Source organism: Mytilus californianus, unplaced genomic scaffold (genome assembly GCF_021869535.1).
Source record: "Mytilus californianus isolate M0D057914Y unplaced genomic scaffold, xbMytCali1.0.p SCAF_10, whole genome shotgun sequence".
Classification (NCBI taxonomy): domain Eukaryota; kingdom Metazoa; phylum Mollusca; class Bivalvia; order Mytilida; family Mytilidae; genus Mytilus; species Mytilus californianus.
Genome location: NW_026262582.1, coordinates 66,160,598 through 66,178,076, shown reverse-complemented (window position 1 = coordinate 66,178,076; position 17,479 = coordinate 66,160,598). Strand labels below are relative to the sequence as shown.

At 32.5% G+C, this 17,479-nt stretch overlaps 1 protein-coding gene across 1 annotated transcript; it reads right to left on the bottom strand.

The window, feature by feature from the left end:
* Positions 1-8,916: 8,916 nt before the first annotated feature.
* On the bottom strand, positions 8,917-14,606 carry LOC127718998 (C-type lectin domain family 4 member E-like). Its single transcript, XM_052225092.1, has 5 exons — positions 14,338-14,606; positions 13,197-13,313; positions 10,874-10,956; positions 10,011-10,104; positions 8,917-9,209 (listed from the first exon to the last, which is right to left on the bottom strand). Exons 1-5 carry the CDS (start codon positions 14,543-14,545, stop codon positions 8,968-8,970), a joined length of 744 nt encoding a protein of 247 aa, XP_052081052.1. The 5' UTR covers positions 14,546-14,606; the 3' UTR covers positions 8,917-8,967.
* Between the last annotated feature and the right edge of the window lie 2,873 nt (positions 14,607-17,479).

The window sequence follows — 17,479 nt, the reverse complement described above, 5'->3', positions numbered from 1 at the left end:
TACAGAGCTTCATATATTCTAAACCAAACTTTTTATTTTTTTTCCAGATTACTCCCTGGGTAACCCCTCAGTAAAATATGCTCTCTTAATTTATCTGAATCTAGATTCATGCTAACGGAACGATTTTTACTAACTTTAATGAAAGATTTAAATCTAGATATAAATGAATGACCTAATATAAGCGTTTTAACGACAATTCTTTCCAATGATATAAATTAATAAATACACTGGTTCAAAAACACGCCGTGGATCTAGGTCAGCACAACAGAACAAAGTAAATTAATTAAATTTTGTAAACAACATGAACAACGAACGAAGATGTATATCTATAAATAGCTTTAGCTTCAATGATATAACTTTTAAACAGTATTTGAGATTTTTGTTTACAAACCACTGCTCAAAACCAGAGATAATCGACGAATTAAAATTTTCTTGGAATAAAATTTCTCTTCTTTGTTTCCTAAATGAAGGTGTTGTGTAAAAGGAGACTTTTCATTGGTCGATCGGCTATCGATCCAAACAAAAGGAAACTGGTAAAACAATAGCAACAATCCTGGCAGTATTGAGGGACCATAAATTTATTTATGCTCAACATAAATACCTGTATATTGTTGTGTTTTTATTTATTGATAACAAAAGTAATATTTGTACCGATAGATCTAATTACAAAGTTAAACAAATAACCTTCTAGAATTCTTTTATTCAAACGATCGATAACATTACACGGATCCACTGATATAAATTGACGGCTCGATAAACAACATCGACGTAAAAGTAGGATGTTATAAACCGTTTGTAATTAGTTTTTTACAGCCAAATTTCCAAACCAAATCTGTGTATCAATAGAGGAATTTAGTAAAGTTTTGAAGTTATTGATGGTATCAAAATGCATGACTCAATAAATACCCAGTTAAACATTGATAACTTTCATTAAAATCTTAACATTAATACAGACATATACACAGCGAACGAATTGGGATATCTAAACCACGTAAGATGGTACACAAAAAAAATCAACGTCCAGTAAAAGGAAATTTAACAATTTAGATCGAATAAAAAGTCCTTTTTGTCGTAAAGTTTTTGTAGAGTTTCTTTGATAACTAGTTACACCACTGGGTCGATGCCACTGCTGGTGGACGTTTCGTCCCAGAGGGTATCACCAGCCCATGAGTCAGCACTTAGGTGTTGACATGAATATCAATTATATGGTCATTTTTATAAATTTCCCGTTACAAAACTGAATTTTTCGAAAAACTAAGGATTTCTTATCCCATGAATAGATTACCTTAGCCGTATCTGGCACAACCTTTTGGAATTTTGGGTCCTCAATGCTCCTCAACTTTGTACTTGTTTGGCTTTATAACTGTTTTGATCTGAGCGTCACTGATGAGTCTTATGTAGACGAAACGCGCGTCTGGCGTATTAAATTATAATCCTGGGACCTTTGATAACTATTTCACCACTGGGTCGATGCCACTGCTGGTGGACGTTTCGTCCCAGAGGGTATCACCAGCCCAGTAGTCAGCACTTCGGTGTTGACATGAATATCAATTATATGGTCATTTTTAAAAATTTCCCGTCACAAAACTTTGAATTTTTCGAAAAACTAAGGATTTTCTTATCCCATGAATATATTACCTTAGCCGTATTTGGCACAACTTTTTGGAATTTTGGGTCTTCAATGCTCTTCAACTTTGTACTTGTTTGGCTTTATAACTATTTTGATCTGAGCGTCACGGATGAGTCTTATGTAGACGAAACGCGCGTCTGGCGTATTAAATTATAATCCTGGTACCTTTGATAACTATTGCCGTGTGAAACTGATATAATCTAAATCTAGGGATAAATCAGTTATTCGGCAGTGTATTAAGGACATTTTTTATTATCTAATGAAAACATATCACCAAGATAACAGTAAGTTAATATTAACAGATTTAATCATCTCATCACATTCCCATTAGTATATCTAGCATATTTACAATTTGTTATATAACAGACAAGGCTTTAAAAGAGTTGCAGTAAAACATTTACACAAGGTTTTTCAAATGACAATTTAATCAAGTAAGACACTTTTGCTTGATAAAATTGTGCAAAAGTGTAGCGCAAATGAATATAAATGACAAAACTGTCAACCAATGTAAAAAGACCACAACAAGCACGTTATTGATCGTAAACATTGAAATAATTGTTAGAGCATAACTGATTACAACGAAGCTATTAAATCAAGAGTTCTAAGTGGTGAAGTTGAAATCATCCCTTCGATAATTGTACGGACGCTATCACTAATTCGTTCACCGGTATGAAATATCTGTTTCACAGATGACGACGGATATGTTTCAATCGTCGTAACCACAATCCCGTCCTCTTCCCCCGAATTTGACCTACTGGATTAGACTATCTACGGGATTGTACATACATCAGCAACAAGATTAATACCACATGCAGTACAGGAACTGCATACTGCATACCCTTCCAAAGATCCTGAAATCATCCCTGTTTCTGATGTGGTTCTTGTTGCTCAGTCTTTAGTTTGATATGTTGTGTGTTGTGTACAGTTGTTTGTCTGTTGGTCTTTTTTTTTTTAGTAATGGGGTTGTCAGTCTATTTTCAACTTATATGTTTGAATGTATCTTTGGTATCTCTCTTTTAAAATAAACTTAACCTATAGAAGACTTGGTAGATTGTTGATTTATTGATAATAACTTTCTATTGGTACGTAATAAAGCAGGGAAACATTATGCATTACGTTTGGTGGTATTTTCCTAAGAAACGATCAAGCAGGATTGAGATAATTACACTGCAGTTAGTTACTTTATCACTATTTTTTCAGAGAAAATCTATCAATCCATCGATTTTCAAACAATATGACTTATCTTATTAAATGACAACAGGAGTTATAGTTTGTGAACCAGCAGTAGCAAATTATCTCCCTCATGTCAAGCAAAAATAATATAAAACATTTATGTGTGGACGGTAAGTAAAATGAACTTCAATTTGACAAATGAAGTAACTTTGGTAAATATTGCTAATTATCTCCTTATTCACTTTAAAAATGTAACACGATAGGGTATATATAGTATATGTTTGAAATCAGTATTAGATCAACTATATACTGACACAATAAAGGTTTGGTTAAACCGAACAATAATGTTTTACATTGAAGGACATTCTATTGTTCTCAGGACAGTAGGTTATCAATATTATAGTTTGTTTTTGTCTTTATTTGTAGAGAACAAAGCTAAAATGTCAATTTGGATTTACATTTGTTTACATTAACTATACATTCAATCCGTTTTTGGCAAGAATTGTTTAAAAAAATTGACAATGCCGGGAACATTACCACAAACGAGATGACTTCAACTTTCAAATGATGAACTTTTCATTTTAATGAAGTAACATTATGGCAATGTCTGCATATGGAGTATATTTCTTACAGTTGATACACAGCTTTCGTTTCCGATCATGATTTGCTTGATAAAAGGTTGATGGTTACAAGGAAGGTAAAGACGATTTCATCCATTCGAACTTTGATGGAATATCTGTGCCACAGATAACCATTGACATGTTCCAATTATTGTGGCCGCAATCCCGATATGTTTTACACAATTATGATATCAACGAACGATACTTTTTATCGAATGTGTACTTACAATGAGCACGTGTGTCATCTGTAGATTAGGATTAACTTACCGTTCCGTAGACTGTTGTTTGTTTTTTTGTTGTTTTTCGGGTTTTTGTTTTCATCTTTATATCTTCAACGTATTTGTAATGTCCCTTTCACTAGTATCAATATTTCAGTCTGAAACGGTCATTTTGGTATGATCAAGTCTTAATCGACTGCATTTACCACAAGAGAAAAACCTCAAGACTTTTTCAGACTTTCAGACGCCGTTCTAATCGATATTCATATGAATAAGGTAATTCAGTCCGTTCAGGCATGTCAAGATTAACAAGACGGAATGTTCTAGCGAGCAAATAAAATCTGTTAAAACGGTTTCAGACAAAATCAGACCATGAATACAAAATTACATTAAGATGTTGTCAGACCGTGTTCAGTCGTATTCAGATTTTAACAATTTGGATACAAAACGGGTAAAACTTTCCAGGTGTGTATCAGGGGTTGCTCCCCTTTGAAAATAAAATCAAAAACTAGAAGATGACGTTCTTTTATCTCTTAGTTTTTTTTAAAACCTATTTCATATAGAATCCTTTAATCCTTAAACCTTTTTCTTCTAGTATGTAATTATTAGATATTTTTTTGGGTACTTTTAAATAAATAATAAATTCAATTGTTTTACTGGTTCTTGTTCAATGTAATACGGCTTCGCAAAGTGAAGTCATTTTAAAACACCTAATTATGGTTGCAAAAATATCAATTGATGATCGAAGATTATTTATATTGTTAATTTCTTTTAAAAGTGAATTACACTGTTGTGTGTGTTAGTGTGTTTAAATACACGGGCGTTGAAAAAGGTAGCGATCTCGACGTAAAACTTATTTATAACTTTTCAATTTGTTTGCTTTGGTCATGCTTGCTAATTATTTATTACAAGTTAACCTATCCATTTTTTTTTTGGGGGTCTGTAAAACGGATAGTGTTACAAACTTAAACACTTGAACAAAAACGTTCTTCAACAACTTTTGGCCCTCAATTAATTTTTAACCTTTAAATATTTAGGTTTCATAGTTACATTAGTAAATTGTTAGGAGAAAAACAAAACGCACTTGCTGATGTGGTAGCCTCCGAGGGGTTTCGATTGATTAGTGAGGCACGTTATTTTTGCCGCTGAAGCCAACCTAGACATGCTAGATGTGATAATGTCTATCTTATTTGCTTTAGAAATAGAACAAACCCGTGAGTACGATATACACTATAACCATTTATTTTGTAGTCAATGTAGCCTCCGAGGGGTTTCGATTGATTAGTGAGGCACGTCATTTTTGCCGCTGAAGCCAACTTAGACATGCTAGATGTGATAATGTCTAACTTATTTATTTTAGAAATAGAACAAACCCGTGAGTACGATATACACTGTATATTTTGTAGTCAATGTAGTTTTATCGATGCTGGTCCTTTTATAGCAGAATTAAATTACTGTACCTTTAATAGTTAGGGGTTTTGGTTGAAGAAGTGTTCAAATATCCTTAAAAGAGAGGCGAAAGATACCGAAGGGACATTCAAACTCATAAGTCGAAAATAAACTGACAACGCCATGGCTAAAAAAGAAAAAGATCAGCAGACAAACAATAGTACACAACACACAACATAGAAAACTAGACTGAGCAACACGAACCCTATCAAACACTGGGGGGTGATCTAAGGTGCTCCGGAAGTGTAAGCAGATTCTGATCCACATGTGGCACATGTTGTGTTGCTCATGTTAGTACAAACCCGGTAATAAGTCTAATTCGGCAGGTCACATTCGGGAATAGGGGACGGGATTGTAGTTACGACATTAAGAACATATCCGCTATCATCTGTGAAACGGATATTCCGTAACGGTCAACCAACTCGTGATGGCGTCCGTAACATTTGCGAAGGGATGATTTCAACTTCACCACTTGGAACTCTTGGTTTAATAGCTTCCTTTTGAGCAGCAAACCTCTATCAAGGAAATCAAGACAGGAAATACAAGCCCTGGAGTATCGTATCAACTGGGAGATATATACTCCGTATGCAGGCGCTGCTGGAATGTTGCTACATTATCATGGAAAGTTCACAATTGGGAAGCTGAAATCATCTCATTGTCATAAAGTTTTGTTTTCAACCGACCCTCATTGTCAACTTCTAGATGTAAGTCAAGATATGAGGCAGACTTAACTGTATCTTTTATTGTAACAACAATAAATAACCATCATACCACATCTCCTTATTTCAGTCATTTTTCAAAGAATGCTAAAATTTTAACAATTATTATAAAGTCCAGTGAACAATTTGGAAAATGAGAGGAAATCATATGTGAGGTGAATATAAAGTGCATGTATGGCCACAAGTATTGTAGCTTGTGCATGTTGTGATTTTTCCTAATATACTTCATGTTTATAAAACTAGAAAAAATATTGTGGTGTCATTTCTAAAACGATTTTAATCAACTTGGTACCAATAAAAGCAGAATTGTCACAGGCTTATTTGTTTATTTGGTTATAATTTAGTTCTGGAGTTTTTTTATTTTCTGATGATTTAAACATGCAAAATTTAATTGTTTGTTCATTAATTTGCTCTTTATTTCAACTAGATTAAATTGTAAAAAATTATCATATACATAGAAATAAATAGAGCTTAGGCATGAAAAATGAAATTGTTTCCTACCTCCTTACCATGACCTACAAATATTACCTAATTTTTTGTGTCTTCAACAATGAACTTATACTGTTACATGTAATTGCGCTATAAAATTACAGGACATATTTTTTTCCTTGCAAAAAATCAAACCAGGAATTTACATAGATAAGATTTAGCTCTAAACGACATTTAGTTACCTATATACATGTAGGAGAATGTGGATGGGGTTTTACAGAATAGAGAATAATGGGCAAAAAATAAAAAAAAAAAGAGAAAATGGATTAAAATAATAAAGAACAGAGAAAAATGGACCAAAATAATTAAGAAAAGAGACTAACACGGTGCTAAAATATAAAGAATGGAGTATAATGGGCAAAAAGTATACAGAACAGAGAAAAATGGCCAAAAAATTAAAGAATACAGAAATGAAGGACCCCATCCAGACCCTAATGTAGTGTGACAAACTGGATAACATGCATCAATAAAAATATATATGCCATTGGATGGGACGAATTGGTGCATCAATATCAATAGATTCACCGTATGGACCTTTGGTGAAGGGAATATATATATATGCGGTAAAAATTGTGCAGTATGCTCACCAAAATGAAACCGAGGTATTTTGTGACAACACCGGGAAAGAATATACCATTCAGGGACAAATAAACTGTAAAACCGTGGGCGTAGTATATGCAATTAACTGTACAAAATGGAAAAACTTATATATGTAGGACAAACGGGTGATACACTCTATCAACGGATGCTATTGAACTTTTAAAAAATACGAACAAACAAAACAGACGATCCGATCCGGTAACAAAACACTTCATTCAGCATATTAATCATTCGATGAAAAATTTAAAAGTTACCGCCATAGAAAGAGTATTTAAACAGAAATTTACAGAAAAACTACAGAAGCCTTTTGGATAAAAAAATTAAAAACTTTAGAGCCTGATTGTGTTTCTATAAATTAATTTGGAACTTGAGGTTACATGGTTACAGTAGCTTGTAAACAGGAAAAAGGGGTTAAAAACTTGATTGGTTAGCTTGCAGTGATGGTTATTATCAAAATGCAATGAAATGTATGTGAAATTTTGTCTGTATTACATCGGTGATCTGTTTATTTGGCAATCGCTAACGGCAGTCAGCAGGGTTTAAGAATATTTGTTGTTCGACCTGTTAGTCAAATGCGTTTTGTTAAAATATACTTTTTCACTTTTTTGGTCTTTTGGAAAATGTTGTTTGTGCTGTATTAAGACCCCTCTAACAAGAAATTTGTTTTGCATGCACACGTATAAAAATTGCGGTTTTTATATATACATATAGATACATTGAAAAAATACTTGCATTTAATTACTAACTTATTACTTACAATTACATGGAATTACTAGTAATCACTCATTTTTACTTGTTTTTTTTACATGATTTGAGTAAAAACAATACTTGTTTTAAGTAAAATCTAGTAATTTAATTTTTTGAGTGTGAAAATGCAAAATCTAAATACTGCGATTCCTGTTTTCAACTGTATTGTCAAAATGGCTTTGTAGTAGAAAGTCTTAAGTATGCTTGCAACATTAGGAAAACCAGTGTCATGTTGAACAGTAAAACAAAAACCAACATTGTTTAGGCTAAACCAAAGGTACATGCATGCAACCTGTTTCGAGTCTTGGTGAGCTATAATGTTAGTTAAGGTGGTACCAAACACCTTGACTAAAATTAATTTGGCTCGTTTAATTTCGTTAAAATTTTGACAAAATATTTACTTTGACCTTTGACAAAAATACAAAAATTGCCAAAAACTTGAAGCACACATTGTATCGGAAAAAATTCATTAGATATATAGCACTTTGACACACACTAATTTTGATCATTCAGAAGCTTAATATTTCCTTAACAATAGAAGGTGATTAAAACGTTCAGCTAATTTTTACAGAGTTATCTCCCTGTAGTGTTATGTACCACCTTAAGTACAGGTATAGATAGTCAAATAGAAAATTCTTTGAATTTCCTATTAACAAGACGTCATAGTATACAGTAGAAGACTGTAAGATATGTTGGTAGACTAACACGAACTCGTGTGTCCGAAGTGTTCTTGGAGGGTATCAACGACATCTCTTATGACATCGGTACTTCAAAAATTTAAGTTTCTACACAAAATAAGGAGATATTGTAAGAACGTTAACGAGACAACCATCAAGCATAGGTCAAATTACGTAGAAAATAGTTCGCCGTTCGAGCAAAATTAATTCATTCCGTTTAGTCAGCTGTTAAAAGGGCCCGACATGACAAACATTCAAAAATTCAATAACAAAAACGGCCTATTTATTGCAAAATAATAACAGAATATTGTTACCGACCGGCAAACAACAACAACCAATAAATTACAGGCTTCTGACATTGGAAAGCTGGCGCATATAACATTTAACGGGGCTAACCAAGTTTCTTCACCGGAAATGCAATATTACGCACCATATAATTATCTGTGTTGGAAACTATCAACAAATATTCCTGCGATCTTAGCTTTTCAATCATATTGTTGAAGATGTCAAGTACGGGGGAAACCTTGTTCGATCGATTTGTTGCGTATTTGAAAGTAAATCATATCCTTTTTAAGTGAAAACAAAAGAAAATCATATCTCGCTTCATGTGTATTTTATTTAATAATTACACTAATAAAACACGTTTTATTTTTCACAAATATAACCACCATAATAGATTTCCTTATCGCACTCAATATCATAAAACTGGTATTTGTTATTGGCATACAAAAACATGCAGTCCTGTTCATCCTTAGCTGTTCCTGAAGGTTGTCCTTCAGCAAAGGCAAAATAAGTCATCTTTGTGACTTTACCATTTTTGATCCACCGCCAATCACCCTTTGGAAGATATCTGTTGATGTTCCGTCCTCCAACGTAGTAGTGAATACCTTGAAGAAAATCATCATCATCGTCATCATCATCATCATCATCATCATCATCATCATCATCATCATCATCGCTGTGTTTGAACAGGAGTTGAAACCTTAGTTTCTTAATCATTTCAAAATTATAAATGTTCGTAATTTCTGCTTAACTTTTTTCAAGTATAAACACATTGGTTACACATTGGAAAAGTCGAGGCAAGTCAAGGAATATAGCAACGCAGATGGACTGAACAGATATATATAATATGGTATATGAACTCGCAGTACCAACTGATCATTCAATCATATGCGTTTCTTCTTGCATTTGTCAATATAACCTTCTAGTTGTTTTGTATGACCTTTTGATTGGATCTAAAACAAGTTTTCAGCAATGCTCACAAGTATTTTATTCAGTGTTGACTGGCTTGAATGTCATTCAATTGGTTGTACATAAATGGCAATGATGATAAAAACATGACCCGAATGAGAAATTTGTATACAACTACGTTAAACACTTATTCGGTTAACTCCTGTTCTTTATACTGTACAGTCTATACACACTATGCATTAAAACATTAGGTATAAATAAAAATATATAAGAACATGATATAACTGTACTTTAAAACTTGTTCTGAAGTTATTCTTTCCTTTTTTAAGTAAGTTTTACATTAAGCTTGGACACCAGTGTTGCATAAACTATAAATAAATACAGATTTGTTTTAGCTTATACATACAAACGTCAGATTTAGTTAAATTTTGTCGAAGACTGTAAGATTATTTAAACAAAAACCTGTAAACAAGCTCTAACAGATATTTGTAAATTACCTGTTTTCTGCTTCTGAATAAATAAGGTCATAGCCATGGCCTCTTCAAGGGTTTCAAAGTTAGCCAAATAAGCACCAGGGTCTGTACAGCTCGCCTGAATGAAAAGAATGACGAACATTGAATAGTCAGATATTCTAAGGACCGATATCGGTATAATTTTCAACAAGAACAATTTAGGAAAAAAACTTATAGTTATAAAGCATACTCATCGATAGTAGTACACGTGAACATGATTTAAACTAGATATTAGTACATTATGTCAGAAGCCATACACCGTACCCGCAATATTCCTAAAGGAAATATACTGGCATTATTTTGTCGCCTAAATATGTCTCAGCATTCTGTATAAAGTATAATAATATCACATACAAGTATTCTCCCGTGTATTCGGTACAATGCTATACAATACACGCATAATCTTGTATTTTTTCCCTTTATAAAAACAAAAGCAGATCAATTAAATGAGTTACCACTGTTTTCATGAATGTCAGATCCAGTTATTAATATAGTTTGTGCCACTTGTTGAAACAGTTATAGTTGCGTGAATGTTATCAGTTTTAAGTTTATGTGTACAAATCAAGCAAAGATGTTTTATATGAATGAAACGATTTAACAGAGGTTTTATGTGTAACTATGGTTTTCTTTCAAAACTGTTACCTATTATTGACCACTATGATCGAATCAACTCGAAATGCGTATTAGGCACATCTTATTTAAAGGAAATACATTGTACAAGAAAATGAGTTTTGTTGAATGAAAGATAACATTTGTTTTAAAAAATTACAAAAAAAAAGTATATCTACATGTGAAGGTGCAATCTAGCAAATTTTGTAAACGCAGAATAACATGTAATTTATACGTACAAATGCTGCATTTCCCGAAACTTTGTCATTGCTGATGAAATAACACCCGTTTCCTATCTTCTGATATGGCTTTTGACAGTTAGCTGATAAATATAATGTTTTAATCAATTTCAATAGTCAAAATATCTAGATTCTACATAGTTATAAATTATAGATGTTATATGTAGTGTAATCGTTTTACTTTAATAAGAAATTATTTAATAGAGATCAAAATTCGTAATAGTCACTTGATAAGTTTTCCGCCTGGGTAATTTTAGTCTTTATGAGAAATCCTTGACATTATTGATCACGTGATTGCTTGAAAAATACCTTGAGGTATAACGAAATTAAAGATTCTTATTTCATCGGCAACTATCGGATTATGATAATAATTGTGAATATAGATACATGTAAGACAAATCTAATACCTAGCATGCAATAGATTTGAGTAATGTTCACAATGCAACAACCTTTCTAATATTGCATTTGTTTCAACACGGTATTGCTACCTTAAATCATAATTCACATCGAGTGTTTGTATGGTATTTGAAAACTTAACATATTTAGGAAATGTCCTTACATTTTTCGATATCGTGTTCTTCAATATTCATGTGATAGTACGTTTGTACATCATATATACATATATTTTTGTGTTTAGTTTTAATCTGAGTGTACATATTTTCATGTCATACTATTTTGTGTACTAGTCTCTTTTTTCAGCAATCCAAGCAACGAATATGAGAAGGATTGATATTTAAAATAGTATATGAACCTTCAACATATTAATGTGCCTGTCTAAAGTCAGGAACCTAGTAATGTTTTTATTGCATTTCATTTATCGCTTGTTTGTCAGGTCAAAGTCATGCACGTTATTAAACTCGGGTCAATTTAGAAGATTGCATATTGTTGTGACATCTGTTTATTATAATGACCAACTGATCAATCTTGATATATTGTGCTAGTGTGTTGCTGTGTCATTGATGTTTATTACACAATGCTACTTTTTATCCATACTTTGAAAAAGAATGCAGTTTATATTTATCAGATACTAGTTATTATATTGCTGAAATCATCTTATCATATTTAGTCTGATCGATACGGACCTCGCCATGATGATCTAAGTCTTTTGATAATTTTATGATTTACTGCTGTCTCTATGACGTTTACCAAACCATTTCTATAAACGTTACATTTTGAATTATTTCTTTTTATTGTTTTATTAGCATCTTGCATGGCTTAAAAATTTTTGTTATATACAAATTTAAAATACTGCAAAGTGCTGAGATATTCAATGTTTCTCAAAAAAGCAAGAAAACAGCTATTGCTCGCTGCTGGGTGAATTGCAATTGTACAAATTTAAAACATAAATAAATTATTGCAAAAAGTCATTTTTTTTTTTGCACAAACAAAAAACTTATTTATTTTGCGCAAGTGTTTTACATTTGTCAAGTAATTTTATTTGCCAGGTTATATGAATGACAAGAGCAATTTCAATGCAAACCCCCTCCAACATGTCCAAATACGTGGCTCGTATAAGAACTTTTATGCCAATGAGATAACTATTCAACACAGTCCATACGACGTTGTGCTGCTTACCCCAACGTCGTATGGACTGTGTTGAATAGTTATCTCATTAGCAATCATTCACAATCTCCTTTGTTTGTATGTATCGCAATACATTGAGGTAAATTGATAAAATTTCTTATACGAGCCACGTATTTGGGAGGGATTTACATTGAAATTGCTCTTGTCATTCATATAACCTGACAAATAAAATTACTTGACAAATGTAAAATACCTGCGCAAAAAAAAATAAGTATTTTGTTCGTGCAAAATAAAAATTAATGTTTGCAATAATTTATCTATGATTAAACTTGTACAATTGCAATTCACCCAGCAGCGAGCAATAGCTGTTTTCTTTCTTTTTTGGTTCATGTTGAAAACATTGAATATCTCAGTACTTTGTACTGTTTTAAAAATGTTGATATAACAAAAGTTATGCGTCCAAGTATGACTTTTCACAAAGATCAAAATCTGTACCACAGACGCGAAACAATTCAAACGATAGAAAAATCGGCCTGTACTCTACTCAAACAATAATTGGAAATCAAATGTGGCAAACAACAACAGATATGATAGACACCACTTATAGAAAATGGCGGGATTATATAAATTGTTTGCTAGCGCTCGTTGTCCCCCGTCCGCTTCCCTCTCCTTTGCTAGAAATATTCACATCCAATCATGTCTGATACAGTATTAACTGAAGTAAGATGAATGTACAAAAACACAGATCACAATCTATCGTTAAGAATTAAAATTAAGTAAGTATTTAACAAACCAGTACCTGAAGCTATGGTTTCAAACGTCGGTGTCAGCTGATTAAGTGTATTTGTATAATTTAACACCAGAGCCTGTAGGGTTTTCTCCATTGCATCAATTTTTCGGTCACAATTCCCACTATCTGTCAAATTAATAAATAAAACTTAAAACAAATCATTATTCAACGAACTTCGAGTGGGTTGGGAAAAAAAGGAAAGCATTTTGCTACGTCTTAAATTTCCGTTCAAATAGAAATAAAAGTCTGTCAGAAAGGCTACCAAATATCAATACATTCATAGAAATATACTACGAAACAAACTTTTACAATTAACAGTAAACAACTTCCGGTTATCGGTCTGTTTATATTATTCTGCTCTCTTCCGAATAAGTAAAAATTCTCTGCGGCCTGTTATCTATTTTTTGCATTAAGAGACATTTCTCGTATCACATTGCACGGAAATCTGCGTTAATTTGATTGGCTTATCCATCATCATGAGACGATATTACGACATTTCCATTGGCTATTTGTTAAGTCATTGATGACTTCCAAAGGTTAAAACAATGTACATTTCGTCCATGGCAACGGACATATTTGATTTCTTCATTAATATACAAAACACTCACACTTTTCACCTGAACATCTTTTTTGGTAAACTTTTATTAGATATTCTGAAGCGTATGAATTTTCTTTTTTAAATGTCAGGTGTTAAAGTTTTACACCATAATAGGACATATGACATCATACTTGTATGTGCAAAATACTGTTCGCGGAATTTTTAATTTAACACAACGAGAGTGTTGCCAATAAGAGAAATAGGTTTAACAACTTGTGAGAATAAAATATTGTTTGATATCAACTCTCGTTATTTAATTTAGATAGTAATAATAAACTTGCCAAAACCTCGTTTTATTATTTGATTGTTTTGTTTGCCCTGACTTACCCTTAATTCTGTTCTTTTTGCCCTGACTTACCCTTAGTCCTGTTCTGTTTGCCCTGACTTACCCTTAATCCTGTTCTGTTTGCCCTGACTCACCCTTAATTCTGTTTCTGTTTGCCCTGACTTACCCTTAATTTTGTTCTGTTTGCCCTGACGTACCCTTAATCCTGTTCTGTTTGCCCAGACTTACCATTAATCTTGTTCGTTTTGTACATACTGCTTACTTACCATTAATTCTGTTTTGTACGCTGCGCTTCACCTCCTGTTGAATTACTCTCTTCAGTTGTTGCGTCACGTTTGACAAATTAATATCAGCAAAAAGTGGCGCCTTAACATTATCCATTAAAGGAATTTGTATATTTGTATTTTCGTCAGCTTTGCAAACATGAAAAACTGTCAAAATGAACAAAAAGCAGACAATAAACATCGTGGACATGTTTGAAATCCTTGAATAACTTAACGATTAATTTTCATAACACAATACTATACATGCTATAATTAAATCTGTATATAACAGTATTCTCCTTTCAAAGTGTTAACATCCGGAAAAGTCATTACACTTTTCAAAATACAGTTAAGGCTGGACGAATATTCAACTACAGCAAAACAAAGGTTACAAAATGAAGGTAGCAGCATTAACATAACAATGGAAGTTTTTTTTTTATCTGTGCAAAATATGTTGAATCATTAAGTTTTTTTTCCAATCCTTTGATCCTTTGTATCAAAAAAAGAAATGATTTCAATTGTTGAACTTCATTAAACAGTTATTAAATTATCATTTGTATAGTATATCGGTATCTGGCATAAACATACGAATACTGTTAGATTGAATGTTTCTGTTATAGAATTTTGGAAATAATCTTATATTAGCTGCACTATCTCCCTCCGAAGTTCCGACTCTTTGTCCGGAGTTTATGCTACTTCAGGTTTTTTTTTTTTTTGGCTCGAGCCGCTTTTACATTTATTTTTTAATTGAAGCTTTACATTGGCAGCAGACGGTTTTGTCCTGTTGGGAACCAGTTGTGTTTCATGTTCAATAATGTTATCTTTAAATTGTTTGTACCTAAACGGGATTTACAGTTAGGCATTAGTGCATAGGCACATGTTATTTCGTATCTCACATGCCCTGATATACTAATGGTGAATCTCATTCTGTGTCAAGATAGCAACATTTAAAAAACTTAATTATTTAATTTTTGTTTGCTCTAAATATGTATTTGATAGTTGTCACTAAACGTTTAGTGAACGTTAAATAAAAACATTAGTGAACAATACAAATATGTTCTAGTTCAGCAATAAGGCAAACCGAATTGATTTGAATAACGTAAATATTGTAAAACATGACACATAATATGTTTATATTCCAGTTTGCTTTCATACATTTGTGAATATAAAATAAAACAAAAACGTGTGCTGCGTAAAGCAACAATACCGGGTCATAATGTCAACGTTGTTAGCATTATTTTCGGAACCTGGTGCTTTAATTTTGACATAACCCATTTCGTTTGATTTTAACATGACCCATTTCGTTTAATTTTGATATGACCAATTTCGTTTAATTTTGATAAGTCCCATTTCGTTCGTTAATTGCATAGTAATACTACCTTGAAATGCAAAAAGTAACAAATCTGCAATATCCCTATGTTTTGTTCATTCTATGTATTTCTTCTCCTACAATGGGAGCAGTTTTAGGGTAAATCGAGCAATATTCGGAGGATGGAACCCTAGCCATTGTCTTTCAGTGTTTTTTATTGAATTTTTAATTAATCTAGAATTATTGTTGAAAATGAAACTCTATACACAATATACTCGTTCCTTCCATTGGATGACGTTTGAATGTCCATTACGTTAAACATGTTAAAGGAATACAAATATGGGATATTTACAAGTCAAAACTTGTTATATGCGTAGCTAAATGTACACCCTGTTTTGTACAGCCACGCGTTCTTATCTGCAATCTGCAATGCAGTTATACATACATAATTGGTTTTCTAAACTAGGTTTGGTTCAACTGCTCCTTAGTAAAGTCTGATTGCCATTGAGTAACATACAAGATAAAATACCACCTTAATAGGAGATAGGAATTAACAAATATTTGGGCATTACATCATAATATACACGGCTATTTGAAAAATGTTAAGAAGACTGAAATTGATTGCATACAAATTTAAATCAATAACATGTTAATAAAATCACTGCTATGTACTCGATCTACACTCTTAGTGGGACATTAGATGTGCTGGGTTAAAGACGTGTCATCCTATATTTTGCACATAGTGTCTGCTTCTGTGCTTGTGTCCTCACTCCCAAAATAGACGTCTAGTCTGGTTTGCCCCAGCTGTGGATCGTTCAAATCATCCAAGCACCTGAGACGTCCACGTTTCTACTAAACCAACTAAACCTAGGACGTATTAATAATCGGGATGCAACAACTATTTGTGACACGAGATGTATCTTTCGTCAGACCTGTACTGTATAAATAGTTAAGTTTAATTTGCTTCATAGTGAAATACGTTATAAATTGACCAATTATCCACAGGAAACACTACTTTGTTATAATTTGTCTTATTAAATGATGGCTAATAAGAAGTCATACAGTAGATTGTAAACTCTCAAAAGTAGATTTTAAACATGCATACATATGATTTTAAATTCATAAAGAGAAAATTACACTTTATACATTTCGTACGTCCGGCGTTTGTCTTGATTTATATAATAACGTATGACATATGAAATTGCATACCAAAAATAAAGTAACAACTCAGTCAGTCAGATTTGACCTCAGATGGCGTAAGACAGGTCATTTTTGTCGTGTTGATGTTGATTTTTTAAATTTAAACTTATTATGTACTTTTACTTAACCAATCAATGGGATCGCGCGTACTTGATGAAGGTAAGTCTAGATGTATAAAACATGTGAAATGAGAAACGTACAGAGTGAAATCGGCTAAAGACGTTTAGTTTTGTATCTGATCAGTTAATATTGTGAATTACAACTTGTGTCGAGGTTTTTTTGTCATTAACAATTATGGGTGGGCACAACTTATACTGAGCCTAATTTTTACACAAAATAATTCACGAATGACAATAAAACCCCGGTAAGCTTAAATTAGGGAAGATGGATGATTTTTAGTTTAAATTTCAGTAGCAAATATTAGATGAATAACAGGGCATCATAATTATGTTAATGTGATGTATGAAGTCTGCTTTGCAAACAACTGACTGGTTTCCATATCAAACATGTCATCTTTCATTGCAAACATTATGTGCCTAGGTAGCATTCCACAGTAATCTATGACAGTCTACCTGATAATATGATTTTGATTCCAGGTACAAATAAGAAAAGCAGCAAACTTAACCTGTCAATATG

Bases quoted from the DNA above. Each gene is read 5' to 3' on its own strand.
- LOC127718998 (XM_052225092.1), bottom strand. From the start codon at position 14,545: ATGTCCACGATGTTTATTGTCTGCTTTTTGTTCATTTTGACAGTTTTT. The intron at 13,314-14,337 runs GTAAGTAAGCAG...TTAATTTGACAG, and splicing joins CGTACAAAACAGAATTAATG to ATAGTGGGAATTGTGACCGA. The intron at 10,105-10,873 runs GTACGTATAAAT...CTTTTCATTCAG, and splicing joins TTTCGGGAAATGCAGCATTT to GCGAGCTGTACAGACCCTGG.